General features: G+C 44.6%; 1 protein-coding gene across 1 annotated transcript; it reads left to right on the top strand.

The window, feature by feature from the left end:
* The first annotated feature begins 8627 nt into the window (after positions 1–8627).
* Positions 8628–22084, top strand: asb18 (ankyrin repeat and SOCS box containing 18). Its single transcript, XM_078404454.1, has 5 exons — positions 8628–8871; positions 16605–16872; positions 19427–19931; positions 21034–21147; positions 21899–22084. The coding sequence occupies exons 1-5, from the start codon at positions 8628–8630 to the stop codon at positions 22082–22084; spliced, it is 1317 nt and encodes a 438-aa protein (XP_078260580.1).
* Positions 22085–22709: the final 625 nt, after the last annotated feature.

Below are 22709 nucleotides of genomic sequence, written 5' to 3'. Positions count from 1 at the left end.
TAGGTGGGGGGTGGGGGATGGGGAGGGGGGGGAGTTGGTCTCACATTTGTCTTTTATATCGCCAGTCAGGAATAGCTTTCATACAAGTGCTGCTTGTTCTCCTTCAGCAAGCAGAAGTCATCGGGACAGGTTTTGTGCGGATGTATTTTGTAGACACCTCTTGAGTACTGATTGCAGTCTCATCTTTCAAGCCTGTGCTCGAGTTAGCAAGCAACATCTGTGGGGAAGACTTGGGCTTTGTTCACTTTTGGGTTGACAACTCAAGTTAGATGTAGTCCTGGTATAAGGTTCTAGGAGGCAACACAGGTTCTGGCTAGCAGGTGTAGTCTCCAGGCAAGAATGCTGTGCTCTCATTAACACATTAACATTGGCACAGTGGTGCAAAAACATAGAATATAGAACATAGAACAGTACAGGAACAGGCCCTTTGGCCCACAATGGGGGAGGGGGAGAGAGGGAGAGAGGAGGGAGAGAGAGAGAGAGAGAGAGAGAGAGAGAGAGAGAGAGAGAGAGAGAGAGAGAGAGAGAGAGAGAGGGAGGGAGAGGGAGGGGGAGGGGGGAGGGGGAGGGGAGGGGAGGGGGAGGGGGAGGGGAGGAGGGGGGAGGGGGAGGGGGAGAGGGAGAGAGGGAGGGAGAGAGAGAGAGAGAGAGAGAGAGAGAGAGAGAGAGAGAGAGAGAGAGAGAGAGAGAGAGAGAGAGAGAGAGAGAGAGAGAGATGAGAGAGAGAGAGAGAGAGAGAGAGGGAGGGAGGGAGAGAGAGAGAGGGGGAGAGAGGGGGAGAGAGGGGGAGAGAGGGGGAGAGAGGGGGTCTTAGGGAGATATTTTTTACCTGAGGGGCTGGATGAGTGAATCCCAGACCATGTGTAGGAGACAGGGTGAGGATGAGGAAATTAAGGATGGCCATAGGATCAGCATGAGGATTGAAGCTATCTCAGACGTTTGGAGGACTGGAGGATATTGCAGGGACTTAATTCATATATGTATGAGGTGTTGCACTTTGGGAGGTCACACCAAGGTTGGATCTTCACCGTGCATGGAAGTGCATTGGGAAGTCTGGTAGAGCAGAGGGATCTAGGAGTACAAGTACATCATTCATTAAAAGTGGTGTTGCAGATAGCTAGGTTGGTGAAGAATGCTTTTGGCATGTTGGCCTTCATCAGTTAGGAATTGAGCATGGAGCTATGAGACATTATATTACAATTGTACATGATGTTAGAGTTTGCCACACTTGCAACATTGCATTCAGTTTTGATCCTCCTACAGGAAAGATGCCACTAAGCCAGAAAGAGTGCAGAGATGATTTACGAGGATATTGACAGTACTCTAGGCTTTGAGCTTTAGGGAGAGGTTGGGCAAGCTACAACGTTATTTCTTGGAATGCAGGAGACAGAAGGATGATCTTATAAAGTCACATAAAATCATGAGGGAATAGGTAGGGTGACTGACTGAGTTTTTCCCAGGTAGAAAATTCAAGAAGTAGAGGGCATTGGTTTAAAGCAAGAGGGGAAGGATTTAATAGGAACTCTGTGGGTTAATAGAACTAAATATTTAATCAAAGGTTGGTATGGACTCAATGGACCAAAGAGCATGTATCCATGCTGTATCTCTAAACTAAACTAAAGGAACCTGAGGAGCAATTTTTTCACACAGAGTGTGGTGGGTACATGGAACAAGCTGTATTGGGAGGAACTGCAGATGCTGGTTTAAACTGAAGATAGACAGCATGGAACAAGCTGTCAGATTAAGTGGTTGAGGCAGGTGCAATAACAACATTTAAAAGACATTTGCACCAGTACATGGATTGGAAAGATTTAGAGGGATATGGGCAAATGCCACGTGTTTGGCTGTGGCATCTTGATCTGCACGGAGAGTTGGGCTGGAAGGTTTTTTTCCCATGCTGCATTACTCTCTGATTCTATGACTAAGTCCAAAATGATTCGGAATAAAAAAGAATGAGAAATTTAGCACTGAGATGTTGGGTAAACAAAGTGGGGTGGGAGTTTTGGATCATTTTAATTGGATGGGATGAAAATATAATCCCAATTTCAATTTCTCCTCACTTTTAATCAAAATTTTAATCCAAGGAGTAATCAAGGAGTAATCAAGGATTTTAATTCCAAGACACCACAGGATTTATGATAAATTCAATGATTCAACTTCAAACCGAAAGACTGATGATTGTCATACATGAATGTGTTGCAGTCTCCTGCTGCCAAGTGATACCTGACCCACTGTAACCTGAGCTGCACATTCCTAGACCCAGCAGCCTCTGAGCTAATTTGAGCAACTTGCTGCCCCTCTCCTCCCAGCTCCAATGTCCAGTGAGCTCAGCTATGCAGAAGATTAAACCAAAGTTTGACCTGGTTCCCGATCACCCTGTTGCCTCAAGATTTGTCCGGGAACTGAAGGATGCTTTAGATCAGGAAGACTCAGAAAGAGTGAGCTTCCTCCTCCAGCAACGGGCTCACGGTGCCAACGCCATCATCGAGCTCTCCAATGATGACTGGATGAAAGATCCATCTGTTCAGCTGGACCCTCTCGTGTTGCTCGGTCAGACACTCATACTTCATTCAAATTAGACTTTACTCTTGTTAACGGGGCTCTTTTGGCAACTTCCCTTATCTATTAATGTAAAGAGCTCAATTTTTTTAGTTTTAACCAAACTGCAACTGCCTCTCCAAAGGCTACAATGAAAAATTATTTTTTTAATATCAATGCAACACTATGTCAGCAATAATATTGATCATGGGGAAATCACACTTTAATTAATTTTGTTGCATGAATGGGTTTTTTTCATTTTTGTTTAGTTTATTATTACATGTGCCAAGGTGCAGTGAAAAGCTTTTTTTGTTGCGTGCTTTCCAGTCAGCGGAAAATCTATATATCACTACAATCAAGGCATCCACAGTGTACAGATACAGAATAAAGGAAATAGCGTTTAGTGCAACATAAAGTTCAGTAAAGTCCAATTAAAGATAGCCCAAGGGTCTCCAATGAGGCAGATGGTAGGTCAGAACCACTCTCTAGTTGGTGATAGGATGGTTCAGTTGCGAATACATTGATTTCCCATGCAAATTTAGGCCATTGATTAATCATGTTTATGATGCTCAGTAGCCAGTCTCCATTTGTCACTTTGTATCTAATGTGACTATGAATGTGCCTTAAAGTTTATGCATTGCTGAACGAGAATTTGCAGAACTTGTCTTCACCCTCACTCAGTACACTCCTCTCACTTTCTCCAAGGTAAAGATGTGGTCATGGGCACGCGAATGAGCCCCAACTATGCCTGCCTATTCGTCGGTTACATCCTTGTTCCAAACGTACACTGGCACCATCCCCCCAAGTCTTTATTTGCTGCATTGATGATGGCTTCAGGACTTGAGGAAGGATATTCTTGCTATGGAGGGCGTGCAGCGTAGGTTCACTAGGTTAATTCCCGGAATGGTGGGACTGTCGTATGTTGAAAGGCTGGAGCGATTGGGCTTGTATACACTGGAATTTAGAAGGATGAGGGGGGATCTTATTGAAACATATAAGATAATTAGGGGATTGGACACATTAGAGGCAGGAAACATGTTCCCAATGTTGGGGGAGTCCAGAACAAGGGGCCACAGTTTAAGAATAAGGGGTAGGCCATTTAGAACGGAGATGAGGAAGAACTTTTTCAGTCAGAGAGTGGTGAAGGTGTGGAATTCTCTGCCTCAGAAGGCAGTGGAGGCCAGTTCGTTGGATGCTTTCAAGAGAGAGCTGGATAGAGCTCTTAAGGATAGCGGAGTGAGGGGGTATGGGGAGAAGGCAGGAACGGGGCACTGATTGAGAGTGATCAGCCATGATCGCATTGAATGGCGGTGCTGGCTCGAAGGGCTGAATGGCCTACTCCTGCACCTATTGTCTATTGTCTATTGTCTATTGCCTATTGCACCCAAGCAGAACTTGGTGATTTCATTAATTTTATCACTATCTTCTACCCTGCCCTCGAATTCACTTGCTCTATCTCTGATAGTTATCTCCCCTTTCTTGATCTCTGTTTCCATCACAGGGGACAGACTATCAACTAACATCTACCACAAACCTATCGACTGCCACAGTTATCTGGTCTATACTTCCTCCCACTCCCCTTGTGAAGATGCTATCCTCTGCTCTCAATTTCCCCGAATCCACTGCATGCATCTGCTCCCAATAAGAGGCTTTCCACTTTAGGGCAGCCCAGATGTCCTCTTTCTTCAGTAAATGTGGTTTGCCCCCAGCTGCCGTAGATAGATCCTTCACTCGCATCTCCTCTGTGTCCCAAAGTTCTGCTACTCCCTCCCCCTCCCCCTGGACAGAACCAGGATAGAGTTCCCCTGCTCCTTCCTTTCATCCCACCAGCCTCTGCATACAATGCATCATCCTCCGACATTTCCAGCACCTCCAACGTGATCCCGCCACTAGTCACATATTCCCATCCCCACCCCTGTTTGCCATCTGCAGAGACCACTCCCTCTGCAACTACTTGGTCAATCATCCCCTCCCACCCAAATTAAGGATTCCTCCTTAATTCCTCAATGTTATCCTGGATCCCTGATTCTCCTACCTCTTCTTTGACCCATGCTTTCAACTGGCTGGAGTCTAGCTGAGAACGTGTGGAAAACACACATACTCAGCCTGCTATTTTCAGCCTCTTACAACACTGAAGTCACGGAGCTGGAAATATATTTGTGCTTGGTTGCCAAAGACTGGTCAGAATGTTGGAATGGTTTACATGGGAAAAGAAACACAAACATCCGAATGAGACAAATCACAATGAAGCTAAAAGTGCTTGTGACCCAGCACCTTTTTCCAAGTTCCAATGCATGCAAGGCCACTGCATTTAAACCTGGCCCTATCCTCACCGACCACAATCCAGGATCTGCACCCTATAGAATCTTACTGGGAGTCAACATTTGAGAATTTCAATGCAGGGTTCTTCGCTGTATCTCAACACTATTTATATCCTCGTGTTATAGCCAGTACTATATCTAGTTACTATTTCTGGGTGCTATATCCCAGCATTGTTTCTGGGTACTTTATCCAGATGATGCATTGTGTCACTCTCCCTTTTGCATCCATTCTGGTATCTCCAGGTACCATGTCCTGCATTGAGTACTTTGACTTGCAATCACATGGTTTGGTTTAGACAATAGACAATAGACAATAGACAATAGGTGCAGGAGTAGGCCATTCAGCCCTTCGAGCCAGCACCGCCATTCAATGCGATCATGGCTGATCACTCTCAATCAGTATCCCGTTCCTGCCTTCTCCCCATACCCCCTCACTCCGCTATCCTTAAGAGCTCTATCCAGCTCTCTCTTGAAAGCATCCAACGAACTGGCCTCCACTGCCTTCTGAGGCAGAGAATTCCACACCTTCACCACTCTCTGACTGAAAAAGTTCTTCCTCATCTCCGTTCTAAATGGCCTACCCCTTATTCTTAAACTGTGGCCCCTTGTTCTGGACTCCCCCAACATTGGGAACATGTTTCCTGCCTCTAATGAGTCCAATCCCCTAATTATCTTATATGTTTCAATAAGATCCCCCCTCATCCTTCTAAATTCCAGTGTATACAAGCCTAATTGCTCCAGCCTTTCAACATACGACAGTCCCGCCATTCCGGGAATTAACCTAGTGAACCTACGCTGCACGCCCTCAATAGCAAGAATATCCTTCCTCAAATTTGGAGACCAAAACTGCACACAGTACTCCAGGTGCGGTCTCACCAGGGCCCGGTACAACTGTAGAAGGACCTCTTTGCTCCTAACTGATAATTTATTGCATATTGACCTCTTGTGTATTTTGTGTTTAATGTGCCTGTAAAGCTGCAGCAAGTAAACATTTTATTGTTCCAGCCCCAGTGTATAGGACAATGAAGCACTATTGGCTCTTTAGTTTAATAACACTACATGGAAACAGGCTCTTCAGCCGCATAGGTCCATGCCTTCCATCGATTAACCATTCATGCTAATTCTGTGTTATCTCACTTTCCGATCCACTCACTGCACATGAGGAGCAATTTTACAGAGGTCAATTAACCTTACATATCTGCAATCTTTAGGATGTGGGAGAAAAACAGAGCACCCGAGGAAAGTCATGCAGTCATAGGAAGAAAGTGCAATCTCCACACAGACAGCACCAGAGGTCTGGTCTCTGGAGCTCTTCAAGGGAGAGTTAGATTTGGCTCTTAGGGCTAAAGGAATCAAGGAATATGGGGAAAAAGCAGGAACAGGTACTGATTTTAGATGATCAGCCATGATCATATTGAATGACGGTGCTGGCTCGAAGGGCCGAATGGCCTACTCCTGCACCTATTTTTCTATGTTTCTATATTTCAATGAGGCAGCACCTCTCCCAGTTGCACCAAATCAGTATCTTGACTGATGCTACATACTGATATTACACCCTGACATTGTTTTGGGGCATTATACACTGATACTACATCGGGCTCACCTTCTCTCAGTACTATATTCTGATATTTACAGTTACTGTATCCAGGTGCTGCACCTTACACTATACATGGGTTCCATTAACTGACTTCTCCACTCGGTAATGTCTTCAGTTATTATTTCTGGGGATCATCCCTGCTGCTGTTTTCAGGTCCTGTACCCAGGTTACTTACTGTTTTGCTGTACTATATCCCAATGGTACAATAGACAATAGACAATAGGTGCAGGAGTAGGCCATTTGGCCCTTCGAGCCAGCACCGCCATTCAATGTGATCATGGCTGATCATTCCCAATCAGTACCCCGTTCCTGCTTTCTCCCCATACCCCCTGACTCTGCTATCCTTAAGAGCTCTATCTAGCTCTCTCTTGAATGTATTCAGAGAATTGGCCTCCACTGCCCTCTGAGGCAGAGAATTCCACAGATTCACAACTCTCTGAGTTCACAGATTCACAACTCTCCGGTACATGCCGGAATGGTATCCAAAGGATGTTAAGATTAATTATAATCTTTCTGGTGCCACCCAGCCACGGTTTTTTATCCCTGGAGCTTGAAATTTGTCCCACCAGTTTCCTCCGTCAAAAAGGCTTTTGGCACTTTGGCCTTCATCAGTCAGAGTATTGAGTATAGAAGTTGGGAGATCATGTTGCAGTTGTATAAGACATTGGTGAGACCGCATTTAGAAAATTGTGTTCAGTTCTGGGCACCATGTTACAGGAAAGATATTGTCAAGCTTGAAAGGGTTCAGAGAAGTTTACGAGGATGTTGCCAGGACTAGAGTGTGAGCTATAGGGAGAGGTTGAGTAGGCTGGGTCTCTGTTTCATGGAGCACAGGAGGCTGGGGTGATCTTATAGAGGTGTATAAGATCATGAGAGGAATAGATCAGGTAGATGGCACAGTCTTTTGTCCAGAGCAGGGGAATCGAGGACCAGAAGACATAGGTTCAAGGTGGAAAAGATTTAATAGGAATCCAAGGGGTAACTTTTTCACACAAAGGGTGGGTGTATGGAACAAGCTGCCAGAGGAGGTAGTTGAGGCTGGGACTATCCCATCGTTTAAGAAACAGTTCGACAGGTACATGGATAGGACAAGTTTGGAAGGATATGGACCAAGCGCAAACAAGTAGACAATAGACAATAGACAATAGGTGCAGGATTAGGCCATTCGGCCCTTCGAGCCAGCACCGCCATTCAATGTGATCATGGCTGATCATTCACAATCAGTACCCCGTTCCTGCTCTCTCCGCATACCCCCCTGACTCCACTATCATTAAGAGCTCTATCTAACTCTCTCTTGAAAGTGTAGCTGGGACATTGTTGGCCGGTGTGGGCGAGTTGGGCCGAGGAGCCTGTCTATAAATCTAAGTTCAGGAATCATCAGGTGTATTTTTAAATCTCTAAAACCAGAAGGCATGGCTCCGATGGAAAGAGGAGAGAGATTTAAGAGGGACCTCAGGAGCAACTTTTTCATTCAGAGGATAGTCCATAACTGGACCAAGCTGCTGGAGGAAGCTCGAGAAATGGATACAATTATGATTTTCAAATGACATTTGGAAAGTTAGAAGAATAGGAATGGCCAAATGTTAGCAAATGGGACTTGCCCTGAATGCCAAGTTGGCTCTAGTTGGGACAAAGGGCTTGTTTGCATACTGTATAGTTCTATGACTTTATGACTATTCCTTTAAAAATCTAAGCTTTTAACACAGAAGCCTGGATCGTGGTCAGGTGGCTACTCTAACCCAAGCGGTGGATACTCAGCCAACACTGACTCCAGCTTTAACCATCAAAAAGTCACCAGACAAAAGTCAAGGTTCTGAAAACTAGAATCACTGGATAGCTTTAAGAACAACCCATCCACAATGGACTGAACTCAAATCAGCACGAGTCCCAGTCCATATTTGTGAACAGGATAATTGCCAACAAGCAGATAGAACACTCAAAAATCCATTTGACTATTGTATGTAAGTGTATGAAACAAGTCCTGTACCCATCCCCAACTCTGTCAATATTGAGATTGTTACATGACAGCAGATTATTAATAGCGACACAATGGATGATGAGCTCAGAAATGCTTGGATATTTATAGCATAACAATAGCCTGGGTCCTTGAGTATATAATAGTGGGGATACAGTCAGGGCTAAAATAAACTCCAGACACAGCTCTTCAGGCAATGGACAGAGACCCTCTGCATCGGACACAGATATTTCTGCATTTTGAACAGAAGCAGCACATCATGCCTTCTCGAACTGTGAAGCGCCGTGGCCCAGAGACATTCCACCATGCCCTGGTGGTAGGAGATCTGGCGCTGATCCAAGCAATGGTCAGCGAGTATCACGAAGATGTAAACTTGCTCTTCGACATCTGCCATGATGAAATGGAGTGGCAGGCCAAACCCTTGGCAATGGGCATCTCAGGTATCCACTGCGCATGGCCTTCTTGGTATTGGAGTGCCAGACGACCATGTGAGGGGAAAGGGGAGAAGGTTGCCAGCTTTGGCACATAGGGGCATGTTGTTGTCCTTGTTGATTGACCACCCATTGTGGGATTGATTGGGCAATCAGGGAGGCCAGTTTCACTCTCGTGTGGTTACGTTGACGAGGCCGTGCTGTAGGTTACAGGGAGGATGTGGGAGCAATAGAGAGATTGCAGAAGAAATTCAACAAGATGTGGCCTGGAATTACAAGGAGAGATTGGACTGTCTGGATCTATTCTCACTGGAACATAGGAGGCTGAGAGGTGGCCATACAGAGGTTTATAAAATTATGCAGGGAATAGATGGAGCAGAGAGTCTGGGTTTTTTCCCAGGATGGGTGAGTCTGAAACTCGGGGTCACAGATTTAAGGAGAGAAAGAGAAATTTATGTTCCCTACGATTGTGTAATTACTGCAATCTGATGATCACTTCATGAGCTGCAATTGTTCCTCTCCAGGCACAGGGTGCCTTGGTTGTTTTCATTTTACTGTTGCCACCCCTGCTAGGTCTATAACCTCTGCACCCAGGCACCTCACTCACTGAGCCCCCCAGTGCACGGATCAGATAGGTACTGTGAGATGTTAAAACATTCCTGTGAAAAGTCTCAGGTGGAAAATCCATCCTCAATTGTCTAGTAAATGTGTAGTTAAGCAGAGCCAGAGGTTTGATTTAAGGTTCTTTAGGTTCATTTTGATTGAAGCCAGCGTTTGAATACAGCTGACAGTGGAATATGAAAAGTTGGGATGTTTCAGCAAAAGTTGATAATTAGTGTGGAGCAGAGTCACATCTAAAGGCCTGCTGATGATTAGCACCAGGAAAACCTGTAAGCAATGAGGGACTTTGTTCATTTGTGGCCAGAGGTTTCCAAGCAAAGACCTTCTCACAGGACTGCTCGTTCCGGGTGACCATGTCTGCTCATTGCAACATGGGAGTGAAAAGCAAGCTGGGATTGTGCAAACTCTGGCCCCACCGCTGGTCCCAGCATGGAGCCCCATGTCACAGTGATGCAGTGGCCCAAGTTGATCCTGAGCCCGACCTGCACACATGTGCAACCTCACAGAGAGAATATGTATAATGTTTACCCGCGTCTAACAGCAAAGTATGAACACACCAAGCTTAGGGCTACTCCCTCTATGTAAAGCAGAGTTGGCTGGTGTATGTAGATGGACACCAATGATTTAAATAAGGTCAGTGACCCTGAATTAAAAGGTTAATGCAGGTAAGTGACTTGTTATTTTTTTCTTAATTTTACTTTAACATCATGTGTTTAAACAATTTCACAAACTTCAAGGTCAATACCTTTCCTTGTTTTAATTTTTTAACTAGTTAAATAGATTTGAACTGTTTCTTTTCAGGTCTTCAATAATCATAAACATTTTAAAATATTGCAAGGGCCATTGACAGCAATCAGATCTGGAGTTCACTTACTATGCGTGGCTGAAAATGGGTTGGTTTAGCCACAGAGAAGCATTTCTAAACATCTTTTTGTCATTGTTTGTCACTTGTTCTCAAGTAAGACCATGACTTCTAGTCGATAATGTTGCAATGTACATTGCGGAGGCTGATTAAACCAATCTGGGTTTGAAAGTTCCTTGCACATAGATGGCAGAGTGTAAGCATGTTGTAGCATCAATGCCTCTTGATTTACGAGATTCCCTTTTCCTATTTCCTTCCGCAATTCTAACTTCCTCAAACAAGCAAGCACTACTTTTTATATGGGTACGTGAAACAGGATGATCCAATGCTTGTCATTCTCAGTAGCTGTGTCAAACCCTTCAGCCCAAGTATCCAACATTTATCCGTTATCTCTGCAGATATGAAGTGCCAACGGTAGTTCCAGGCACTGGCAATGTTTTTGAAGTTCAATTTACATGCAGTAGAGGGAGCACACAGCATGAATGGAGTGGAGCAAAGATATTAGTTGCAAATAGGTTGTGCAAGCCCTAGAGACATGCAGGAGGGAATCAAGCCCTTCAGCTCACTGAATCCTTGCCTAGCATTAACCACTTATTTATGCTAATCCCAATTTATTCTCCCCATCAGCTTCCCCACTTCCACCTCCCACTTATCACCCCCAATTCCACCACATACCTATATACTAAGAACAATTTGCAACAGCCAATTAACCAAATAACATACACATTTTGGAGAAGTGTTAAAAAGGAAACCAGACAAGGTGGGGAAACCCCACACAATGGTGGGGAGAATATGTAAACTCCACAGAGATAGCATCGACAGTCAGGTTGCTGGAGATGTGGGCAAATGGCTCCATCAGCTGCACCACCGTGCTGCCCAAGTGGTGATGGTCAACATCTAATCCTTAATCTGGCAAAGCTAAGTTTATTGTAAGTGATACCCAGGGCTGTATACAATATTCTTACATGCACTGCTGAGTCCATTTTCCAATACGTTCAATTTGTGATCATCCTTTTTTGTCAGTGTGTTGGTAATTGTGTTTTCTGTGGCATAAAGTGCCAGTGAGGTATCTTATTGGCTACTCAGCATGTTGTAAAGTCACAGAAATCATACAGAAATAGTGGACGAAACAGGCCCTATGGCCCACTCTAACCTTACCGATCATCAACTACCTATTCATAGCTATCCCATTCACCATCATTTGACCTGTAGCTCACTGTCTTGTTGATTCAAGGACTCATCCTGTTACTTCTGAAGTATTGTGAGAATGGCAGCTACCACACTGTATTCTGGATTGCAACCACCCTCTGGGTGAAAATAATATTCCTCAAATCCTCTCTAATTTACTTACTCACCTTACATTTGTGTCCTCTGATCTTAGATAACTTTGTCGTAGAGTTCAGCTTCTAACTATTGATATTGATTTATGATTGTCACATTTATTGGTATACAGTGAACATTAGACTCAAAGCAACTCAGTGGGTCAGGCAGCATCTCTGGAGAACATGGTTAGGTGAGGTTTCCTTAGGTGAGGTGTACCCTTCTTCAGATTGATTGTGGTGGGGGGAGAAAGCTAGAGGAGAGGAGGGGCAGGACAACAGCTGGCAAGTGATAGGTGGGTAGGTGAGGGGGGGGGGCGGGTTTGATATAAACAGGTGGTTGGACAAAGGCCAGAGATGAAAAGACAAAAGGTGTGAGATAAGGATAGAAGAGGTTCCAATTGTGAAGCTAAAGGAAGAAATAGAAGTGGAATGGGAGAGGGAGGGGGAGAAATGGCTGCAAATCCAGGTGGAGCAAAGAGAAGGGTGGGGGGGGGGGGGTGTGGAGTCACTTGTCAAGCTTTGAGGCACACTGGCCTTTGTCCAACCATCTGCATGTCAAAAAAAAAACCTCACCTGCATCCACGTGTCACTCACTAGGCTTTGTCAATCTACTACAAACCTACCAATTCATCATGTTTCTACCCTATCTAGGTATCTCATAATTTTGCACACTGTTATCAGCTCTCCCCTCTGCTTCTTCCAGCACAAGGAAAACAAGCCCAGCCTATCCGGTCTCCCTTCATAATTGAAATAGTTCATCATCATGATCCTAATGAGACCCTACCCCAGGGACAGTCCCTCACCAGATTCAACCACTGTGAAAAACACATTAAGCAAGAATTTCTGTTCGACTCTCGCTATATTCTTACTCATACTATGATTTGCACGGGCATTTACCTTTTTTTGTTTTAAAAGCTCTCTTAAAAATATGCATCCCATGCATTACCTTTATCAAATAGAGTACTAACTTTAATCAATCAACAAAACTCCAAAGCAAAATATAATTTCAACAGACTCCACTTCATGCTTAAAGTTTCTGCACATTTGCTGAGTTTGTTATCTTTGCAACAAGAACAAACATTTGCACGTGGAAGCTCAAGAGACTGCAGATAGTGGAATATGTGACTCAGGAACACGGAAAACTGTCAGTTGAAAGAATGGACCCGGCAGAGGGCAAAGATAATTCCCTTCTGTGGGACATTGAGGAGAATGAAGCCCGGAGCTGCGGGAGATAAAGAGAAAGGACCAGAAGGTACTGGTGCTTGACGGAGAGGGTCGCAAGTAGGACACAAAGGGAACATCTTTGGGAGAAGCAAGGAATGGACTGTAGGCAAATGTGATCCTGGCTGGGAATAAACTGGGATGCCTGGATATGGAGCTGGAAGCCACATGAGACAGGACGGGGGCAAAGTGTCCAGGAAAGAAATGTGGCTGTGGTAGACAAGTGCTCAGGAAGGTCATGTGGCTGAGGGAGTGATTTTGCGTGAGTGTGGTCGGAGCACGGGAGAGTGGGAGAGGGGAGCAGTGAGGGAGGGTCTCCTGCATTTATGTATTTAGTACAAACTAGTAAAACATCCAAGACATATTTGACAATGAGCCCCATGAGATGATCATTTGGATGGCCACCCAACATATTGGCTAAAGAGGAGAATGTTTAAGGATGGAGATTAAGGAAAGGAGAGAAGACAAGAAGAGATGGGTTGCTTCAGGAAGGATGTTCCAGTTTAAGTCCAGGGCAGCTATAAACTCCCTCTAATGGTGGCATCATTCCAATTCGCATCAGTCAACAGGCCAGAATTGAAGAAGTGCAGAGATGTTGAAGGGCTGCAAGGTGATAAGCGATTAAATGGGGAAAGATTGCAGGGAGAGGAAAACCAACATACTATTGTATCACCGTGACTGGCTGGTAAACCAGATAATACACATTGTTTCCATTGCCCAATGTAAAAATATATTTTCTTTCCACAACTCATACCACAATATATTTTACAGCAAGGAGCTATTGTCGTGTTAAATTACACCATAATTAATTTACTTAAAATTGGCAAGTGCCCTGGGGCTCCACATCATAATAATTAAAAAATGTTCTTGATAATGAGCTGGAGGATTATTTGAAGCAGACATTTACACTAATCTGGGTGTATTTAATCACATTAGTGCTCACTATCCCATCTATATGAGCAGATCCATTCAGAAACCTTGCCGTTGAACAGGAAAGTAGCCTAATTTTAGAGGGCAATGCCAGCCATCGAAGCATAGACATTACCATAGAGCAGGAAATGTGCTTAAACATCCAGCAATTACTGTTTCACACACAATAGATGGTGACTCCCCCATCCCACCAGGGGAGCTAACCCCTCTCCAAGCAATTGAGGCTAAGGTAGGGGTGAGTGGAATTGAAGACTGAAAACAAGATTGGAAGATTTTTTTTGCTAAGGGTATTCAGCTTTATGGGACCAAACACAGGAGATGGAGTTAAGATGCAAGCCAGTGTTGGGAGAGAAACTGAATTCCCAATCCCTGTTGCTATATGCACATTCGGTTGGGTAGCTACTAGGCACTGGAGTTGCAGAGGTCTGAGATCATTCTCCTATCTGTGCGAAGTAGGATAGGACTAGAGGGCAGCAGCAGCAGGGAGAGGTTGGGCAGGCTAGGATTTTATTCCCTGTAGCACAGGAGACTGAGGAATGATATTGTAAAAGTGTCTAAAACCATGAGGGGAATAAATAGGGTGAATTCACAGTCTTTTTCAGGGTAGGGGGATCAAGAATGAGAGGGCAGTGGTTTAAGGTGAGCGATGAAAGATTTAATAGGAACCTGAGTGGAATTTTTTTCACACGGAGGATGGTGGGTGTACAGAACAAGCTGCAAGAGGAAGTAGTTGAGGCAGATTCAATCAAAACATTTAAAAGGAGAATGGATAGGGTGAATGTACAGAGTCTCTTACTCAGGGTAGGGGAATCAACAACAAGAAGACATTTGTTGAAGGTGAGAGCGGCAAGATTTAAAACAAACCTGAGGGGCATCCTTTTCACTCAGAGAATGGTGGGTATATGGAACGAGCTGTCAGAGGAGGTAGATGAGGAAAGTACTATAGTAACATTTTAGTTTTGTTTAGTTTAGTTTAGAGATACAGTGCAGAAACAGGCCCTTCGGCCCACCGTGGGTACCAACCAGTGATCCCTGCACACTAACACTATCCCACACACACTGGGGACAATTTGCATTTATACCAAGCCAATTAGCCTACAAGGCTCTACGTCTTTGGGGTATGGGAGGAAACCAGAGTTTCCCGGAAAAAAACCCATGCAGGTCACGGGGAGAACATACAAACTCCATACAGATAGCACCAGTAGTCAGGATCGAACCTGGGACTCTGGTGCTTTAAGGCTGCAACTCTACCGCTGCACCACCGTGCTGCACTATTGGGCAGGTACATGGATAGGAAATGTTTAGATGGATATGGGTCAAATATGGGCAAGTGGGAACTAGCTTAGATGAGGCATTGAGTTCGTGATGGACGAGTTGGGCCAAAGGGCCAGTTTCCGTACTGTATGACTATGTCTCCATCAAAACATATCCCATTTACCAGCTCTTGGTCCAAATGGAAAGGAGATTAGGTCAAAGGAGCTTCACATCCAGAGAAGGATCTGAACCAGTCAAGATGACCTGAATTAATCAATTTGGCTGTTTGCATAGAAACATAGAAACATAGAAAATAGGTGCAGGAGTAGGCCATTTGACCCTTCGAGCCAGCACCACCATTCAATATGATCATGGCTGATCAACCAAAATCAGTACCCCGTTCCTGCGTTTTCCCCATATCCCTTGATTCCATTAGCCCTAACAGCTAAATCTAACTCTCTCTTGAAAACATCCAATGAATTGGCTTCCATTCACATGGAGACATGGCTTTTAGAAATGAGATATGAGGATTGCTCATAAGACCAGCATTTATCGCCTGATTGTAATTGCCTTGGAGAAGGTGGTGGTGAGCCACCTTCATGGACTGCTGCAGTCCTTCTGGTGTAGATGTTGTTGTAGGGAAAGCTTTTCCAGGATTTAGACCAGTAATGATGATGGAACAGTGATATAATTGCTCCTTCAGATAGTTTATGACTCAGAGAAGAACTTAGATTGGTCAATGTGACTCTGTACATTTGGACAGATCTATAGATACTAAGGATTTAGAGGGATATAGGCCAAATGCAGGCAAATGGGGCTAACCCAGCATGCCACATTAGTCAGCATGGACAAGTTTTCCCGTCCCTGCTTCCGTGCTGTATAATTTAGTGACTCTAAGACTCTATCACAGAGAGAACCGCAACATATGCTCTGATGAACAGAACTGGAGAAATCCCAACCCTTGCTTTATGGAAGGACAGAGACAGTGCCTCAGTGTAATGTAGAGTTGGTACTGGTATTGGTTTGTTATTGCACTTGTACCGAGATACACTGACATCGAGTGCTGCTGGAAGGTCATCAACTCGGTGAAAGACGCTCTTTGGTCTGCCCGAGCTTTGTTGACCTCCCAGCGGAGCGAGATGTCCATCGGGGAATGTTGCCGACTGGCCCGCTGCAGACTGCAGGAGTACGTGCTGGGGGACGCACTGAAGCTTTGTGCAGCCAACGCCAAGGCTCTGTGGGGGAGGACCACAGTCTAGGGTCCTTCCGCTGCTGGGCATGGGGGGCAGGGTGTGGTGGAGACGCCCCTCAAAATAAGGGATTCTGTGTAAATTTCTGTGTAAATTTGGAAATGAATACCTGTATTGAACGTGTAACCTCCGGAAATGTCGGATGGTGTTATTGAAAAGAAAATGTTTTGTAAATATTTATTACTTGAATAAAGTTTTTTTTTATTTTTTTAAATTTAAATGAAAGCTTTGTGGGTCCCCAGGCAGAGACACTGACAGTCCTGCTCTTTCCTTGCACCACAGGACTCTGGTCTCTGGAGTACAAACGAGAGCTGAGCAGCCCCCTGTGCATCGCAGCCAGTCACGGTTACACCAACTGCCTGCGGTACCTGCTCCAGTGCGGGGCCAAGCCCAATCTAATTGCAGGAAGCAGGAGTGCCCTGCACACAGCCTGCACCAATGGCCACACTGACTGTGCAGAAATGCTGCTGGAGTACGGCGCTAACCCTAGGCAGCTGACCGAGGAGGGAATGACCACCCTGCACCTCTGCAACACCCACCCTACCTATCGGTGAGTGCCCACAGGCAGGGCTCAGGACAACGGCAACTTGCAATGTGGAGACACAAAATGGCTCAACCGGACAGGGACGTACACACACGGTGACTCTCACAAGCCCAGATGCACAGAGCCGCTTTTGTGCTTGGGATACTCTTGAAATATAGCTACTATTATAAAAAGGGAAAGGCAGCTACTAATAATTGTGCCTCCTGGATCCCACGTAGAAACATAAAAATGAAGGAACACACCATTCAGCCTATCAAACCTGCTACACCATCCATTGTTGCTGCTCCTCTGTCTCAATACCATATTCCCACTCACTCTCCATGGCCCTTGATGTTTTCTATTGTCTATTGTCTATTGTCTATTCTGCAGTTTACCTCTCTCCTTAAATGTATTCAATGACTTTCCAGTCCCCTGAAGTAGAGAATTCTTTGGGTCCCCATTCGCTGTCTCCATTCTCTGAGTGGAGACAAGTGTCCTCATCTCAGTCCTACACCTCTTGCCCTGTAGGTGGAGACTGTGACATGTGATTGAGGATAAATTATCCCAAGGGAAAGTCTACACTGCCACCAGCCTGTTGAGTGGTATCGGAATTCTGTAGGTATCAATGTGATCCCCATCCGTTCCCCCAAACTCCAGTGAACGGACACTTTGTTAATCAATCTGTCCTCATAAGGCAGACCTGCCTTCCCAGGAACCAGAGATGAGGAGAACCTGTTCTCGCTCCTATACTCAGATCCTCATGCAATGAAGTCCAATTGCTTACTGCACCTGCAAGCTCGCGTTCAACGACTGGGTTTACAAGATTATCTAAGTCTCTTTGTAAATCAATATTTCCCAATTTAACACAATTTTTTCCGTTTTTCCAATGAAAGTAGATATCTGCACATGTAGCTACATTGATTCTGCCCAACTCAATCCATCGCAGTCACTTTACAGCCTGTTCATCCTCTTAATTGCACAGTTTATAGTCATCAGCAAACTTTCACTATCATATTCTGTTGTCTCATCTAAATCATTGATATTATGAGTATCAGAGGCACACACACTGATCTCCATGGTATCCTACTAGCTCCACCCAGGTAATAACCATTTCATTCCCACTGCATTTCCAGTCTGCCCATCAATCCAATTTTCATTCCATTTAAACACACGGCTTTCTATGCCATGCACATTAATGTTGACACTGATATTTTAGGCCTTATTGGAGGTTTTCTGAAAATCCACATTCACCACAGGTTTTCCCTTTTATATTATACTGGTTACAATCTGAAAAGAAACTTCTGTAAGTTCATCAAACATGATTTCCCATCCAGAAATCCATACTGACTTTATTCAGTCCCATTTACTTTTTCTGATGTCCCGTTATCTCATCCTTTACAATAGCCTCCAGCATTTGCCCCAATGGTGATAGGAGGTTCACTTGTCCTGCTTCCTCTCTCCCTTTTACTCAAACAGTTGGGTTATAGTTCCTCTCTCCAATCTGCGGAAGTTATTCTGTAATCCATGAAGTTCTGGAGACCGATAACCAATGCGTCCAAGAAGGGAGAATGAGGGGTGAGCTAATAGGGGGTATGACAGGTAGATGTCAAAACATCTCCACAAGTGGAAGAATATCAAGGGAGGAGACATAGTTACTAGATTAGTGGACAACCAGTGGACAAACTGGGATGGTGTGGAACATTTTGGAGGGGATGGTGAATATCCAGAATCCTTGCCCCGGAGGGTGTGGATTCCGGAGCAGTGGGGTGGTTAAAGAGGAAGTAGACAATTATTTGGAAGATTAAGGAATTGAGGAAAATTAGCACAGAAGTGAGTCCTGGGTCACAGCAGCTAATGATCATGATGGAGGGGCCGAGTGTCCTACTCCTGCTCCTGTTTCCTGCCATTTCTTGCGCTCTCCTGGATGCAAATTGCAGGCCCTGGGAGATTTATCAGCTCTCTCAGCCTAAGTGGGGCAAAATCTAATGCATTGTGTCCAACCTTAGATACAGAAAAGAGTTACTTCATGGAGAACATGTGACTACATAAATCCTTTCTCACTTGGAAACCAAATGCCCCAGGGGGAAGAGATTTCGCTAAAGCACTAGATGGAAACGGTTTCTATTGCAACAAAACAGTAAAGTCTCAGGGTGAAAACAATGTTTTAGCCTCCATTTGTCTGGAAAGCAATGGGAGCTAATAGCTAATATTGACACTTGGGGCCCATCATTATGTAGTAAATTTAATAAAATGCCCGAGTGCGCTTTACAGAGAGACATGTGCATGAGATTTGACACTGACCACAAAATGAGATGGAAGAAAAAGTGCCGAGATCTAAAATTATAGGCAGACATTTGCAGAGGAAATTACAGGGATTACTAATAATTGAACATGAAGACAATATCTGAATTCAGTCTAAAGAAGGGTCCAAACCCGAAACATCACCTATACATTTTCTCCAGGGATGCTGCCTGACCCGCTCAGTTACTCCAGCACTTTGTGTGCTTTTTGTTACTCAGCATCTGTGGTTCCTTGTTTCTACAAAATGATAACGCTTTCCCACTTTCCTTCGCTTGCTTAGGTGTGCGAAATTACTCCTGACGTACCGTGCAGATGTCAACCAGTTGACCGAAGAGGACCGTGAGACCCCTTTGCATGTGGCAGCCAAGCATGGCCTTCACAATCATGCCCACCTCTATCTAAGATACGGGGCCACTGTGGATGCAATGAATGTCCACTGGGTGTCTCCATTGAGCAGCGCCTGTGCCAGTGCAGTGGAAGCAGAGAAACAGAAGGACTATCTCCAAGTGTGCAAGATCCTGATTGCGTACGGCGCCAGTATGAACACCGTGGACGATGAGAATCGGACCCCACTGCACAAGGCCTCCAGAAACGCCAGTCTCCAGCTAGTCCAGTTGCTGCTGAAGAATGGAGCAGATGCAAACCCCATTGACTACAACGGGTCCTCACCCTTAGCCAATGCAATACAGACTGCACCTTTTAAGGAAGAGCTTGATCCCCATTGCACCGTACAAACCTTACTCAATCACGGATCCCACAGGGTGTGGCCAGCGGCCTTTCTGAAGGTAACATTAATGCCAGTGCACCAGAGGCAGAATTGTATCTACTCCGAGATATAGTCTCAGGGATTCAGCTCGGAAACAACCTCATCAGCCCACCGAACCCACGCCAAGCAGCAACCACCCATTTACGCAAATGCTACATTAATTCCATTCTTCACACATTCTTATCAACTCCTCCCAGTTTTACCACCTCCACAGCGATTCGCAGCGTCCGATACCTGCTGGAACATCTTGGAGTGTGGGACAACCCGCACCCAGAGGAAACCATTCGATTCACAGAGAGAATGTGCAAGCGCCACAAAGTTAGGATCGAACCCGATCTCTGGGGCAGTGACTTCTGTGCAGCCCACCGTGAGGCTAAGAGCACCCCCCACCCCCCTTCCCCCACCATCCCCTTAACTAGCAACCTCAACAACAACTCACATTTAAACAAAACAATTAACGTGATAAAACATCTCAAGGGGAGACTGTCAAACAGATGATATAGGCAGACAGGTGACAAAAGAGTTATAGAGGGCCAGACTGCAAATTTTCCAATGAGGTATAATTCCGATAATCCGGCGTACTTCACTGGCTGGTTTGCTGGACTATTAGATGTCATTCTTAATGTACCACTACGCACAGAGAAAGGGGGGCTGGTAAATTTAGAGGGAGAATGGGGATATGGTGAGTGGAAAGGGAATGTGGGGAACGAGAGCCGAGTAAATTGGAACGATGAACAGTGAGCCAGATGCAAAAATGTTGGGATTTCCAAATAGGAGAGCGGAATATAAGAGTTTTCGTAATTCCACTGTTTGCAAGGCACATGACCAAATAGGGAATCTGAACCACCAGCCGCCTTGCTCCAAGTCTGCCAAGGGTCAGTAACGACAGCAGCAGGCTCAGCATAATCACACACCGTGGTCAAATCATCTACCTCCATCCACAAGGAAATTAATTATGAATGGTACCCATGGGAACCATATCCGTGTGGAAGGTAGAAAGAGATACTTCCCTGGCAAGATAGAATCCTTGGAATCGCACAGGTCAACAGAGGTTTGAAGAACAACATCTAGGTTGGTTAATTATTTTTCAAATCACTTTCAAGAGACTGTTTCATTTCCAGGTGTTGAAAAGCTGTGCTGCTTCTCCCAAGACCGTCGAAGTCTTGTTTAACTCCTATCAACATATTCAGGTCACAGAAGAGTGGATGGAAGCTATCCCCGAAGAAATACTTCAGGTATACAGTCCTGGTAGAAAGCACAGAAAATTACAGTGCAAAATAGAGAAATCATCCCCTTTGTGTTTGAGTCCACAAGAATTATACACATAAAAGGCTATGTTAATCCATAGCATTACTTAGAATTTACAACACCATATAGCCATATAGTTAACCATATAGTTAAGATAGTTTACGTTATATATAAGCCCTCACACACACATGCTTTATATCACCCAACTTCATTTGAACTTTATATATCCATCCAATTTTCCCTTAAATCTATTGACACAATTCGCTTCAGCCATTGCTTGTGGACATCAATCTTGCGTCTCATCACTGTCAGTGTAAAGAGGTTTCTGCTGATTACAGTAATGGATTAATTAGGAAGTATCTTATAGTTAAAATCATTAGTTTCTGACTACTTTACAACTGGAAACATCTCTATGTTTAACCTCATATCAAGCTCTTTGTACCGTTAGGGATCTTTGTCAGGTCTTTTTGGATTTTCTTTAATAGTTGTAACATGATCTCCCTATTTATACCACAGACGAAAAAAGGTAAGCACCAGTGTGCTGCCGCTTTCATGGATTCTTGCAATTGCCAAGAACCCTGTTGCAGTGAGTCTTTTGTTGACTTTTTGGTTATTGAATTTTAACATCACAATCTGAATTGTAGCTAAGTCTGGTTTGCAAGAAATTGATAGATCAAGACATTCTTACAGTTTATGATGATCTACAAAACTGAGCATGAACTTTTCTCTGTCCCCTAGATGCATCGGCCATTTTACGAGTCCCTCTTTGCTTTAGCTTCCTCTCCACGCTCCTTGCAACACCTGTGCCGCTTTGCTGTCCGGAAGCTGTTTGGAAACCAATGCTCCACTCTCATTTCCCGGCTATCGATCCCAAAATGCCTGCACGGATACCTACTCCTGGAGCCAGAGGGTGTGGTATATTAATCCCTTGCTCGCATTCTCTCATCTTCCCATTCTCTGAAAATCAAACATTGCGGGAAGTTTAAAGATCTTGTGGAATCTGCAACCCTGTACAATTATTTCAACAGATAAAACTTGCAATGTCTGGACCTTGAAGATTACGGGATGATAATGTAAGAGTGTCCAGTGATAATAGGAGAAGTGTTGATGGAGAGTAATTATTTCCTCCAGTGGCTGAGTCCAGAAATTAAGCTTTGGGACAATGTGTGTGTGTGAGAGGTATCTCATGTTCTACCTCATATCTGGCATAGGATGTTCGCTCTGGTCACTTGCCGGAAAGGGGTTAACTTTGTGTCACTTTAACAAACATGATTGAACTGTGTTAAACAACAGTGAGGTAGATGGGACTATAAGTAGTTTATCGATTGTATGCAATATGTACACCTTTCTGTAATTACGCATGTGCGTTTATGATCAATCAAGACATCAGTACTAAAAGTAATTTCTAAGCGTCTTTTCCAGAGGAGCTACTTGAGGTTGGGACTACCCCAATGTTTAAGAAACAGTTAGACAGGTATATGGATAGGACAAGTTTGGAGGGATATGGGCCAAGCGCAGGCAGGTGGGACTACTGCAGCTGGGACATGTT

This window comes from Rhinoraja longicauda, chromosome 8, assembly GCF_053455715.1.
Source record: "Rhinoraja longicauda isolate Sanriku21f chromosome 8, sRhiLon1.1, whole genome shotgun sequence".
In the NCBI taxonomy this organism is placed as follows: Eukaryota; Metazoa; Chordata; class Chondrichthyes; order Rajiformes; family Arhynchobatidae; genus Rhinoraja; species Rhinoraja longicauda.
This window is presented reverse-complemented; position numbering and strand designations above follow the sequence as displayed.

Coding starts and splice junctions, on each gene's coding strand:
- asb18 (XM_078404454.1), top strand. CDS start 8,628: ATGGACAGAGACCCTCTGCATCGGACACAGATATTTCTGCATTTTGAA. Junction 16,873..19,426: donor AACACCCACCCTACCTATCG/GTGAGTGCCCAC, acceptor TCGCTTGCTTAG/GTGTGCGAAATTACTCCTGA. Junction 19,932..21,033: donor GGCCAGCGGCCTTTCTGAAG/GTAACATTAATG, acceptor TTTCATTTCCAG/GTGTTGAAAAGCTGTGCTGC.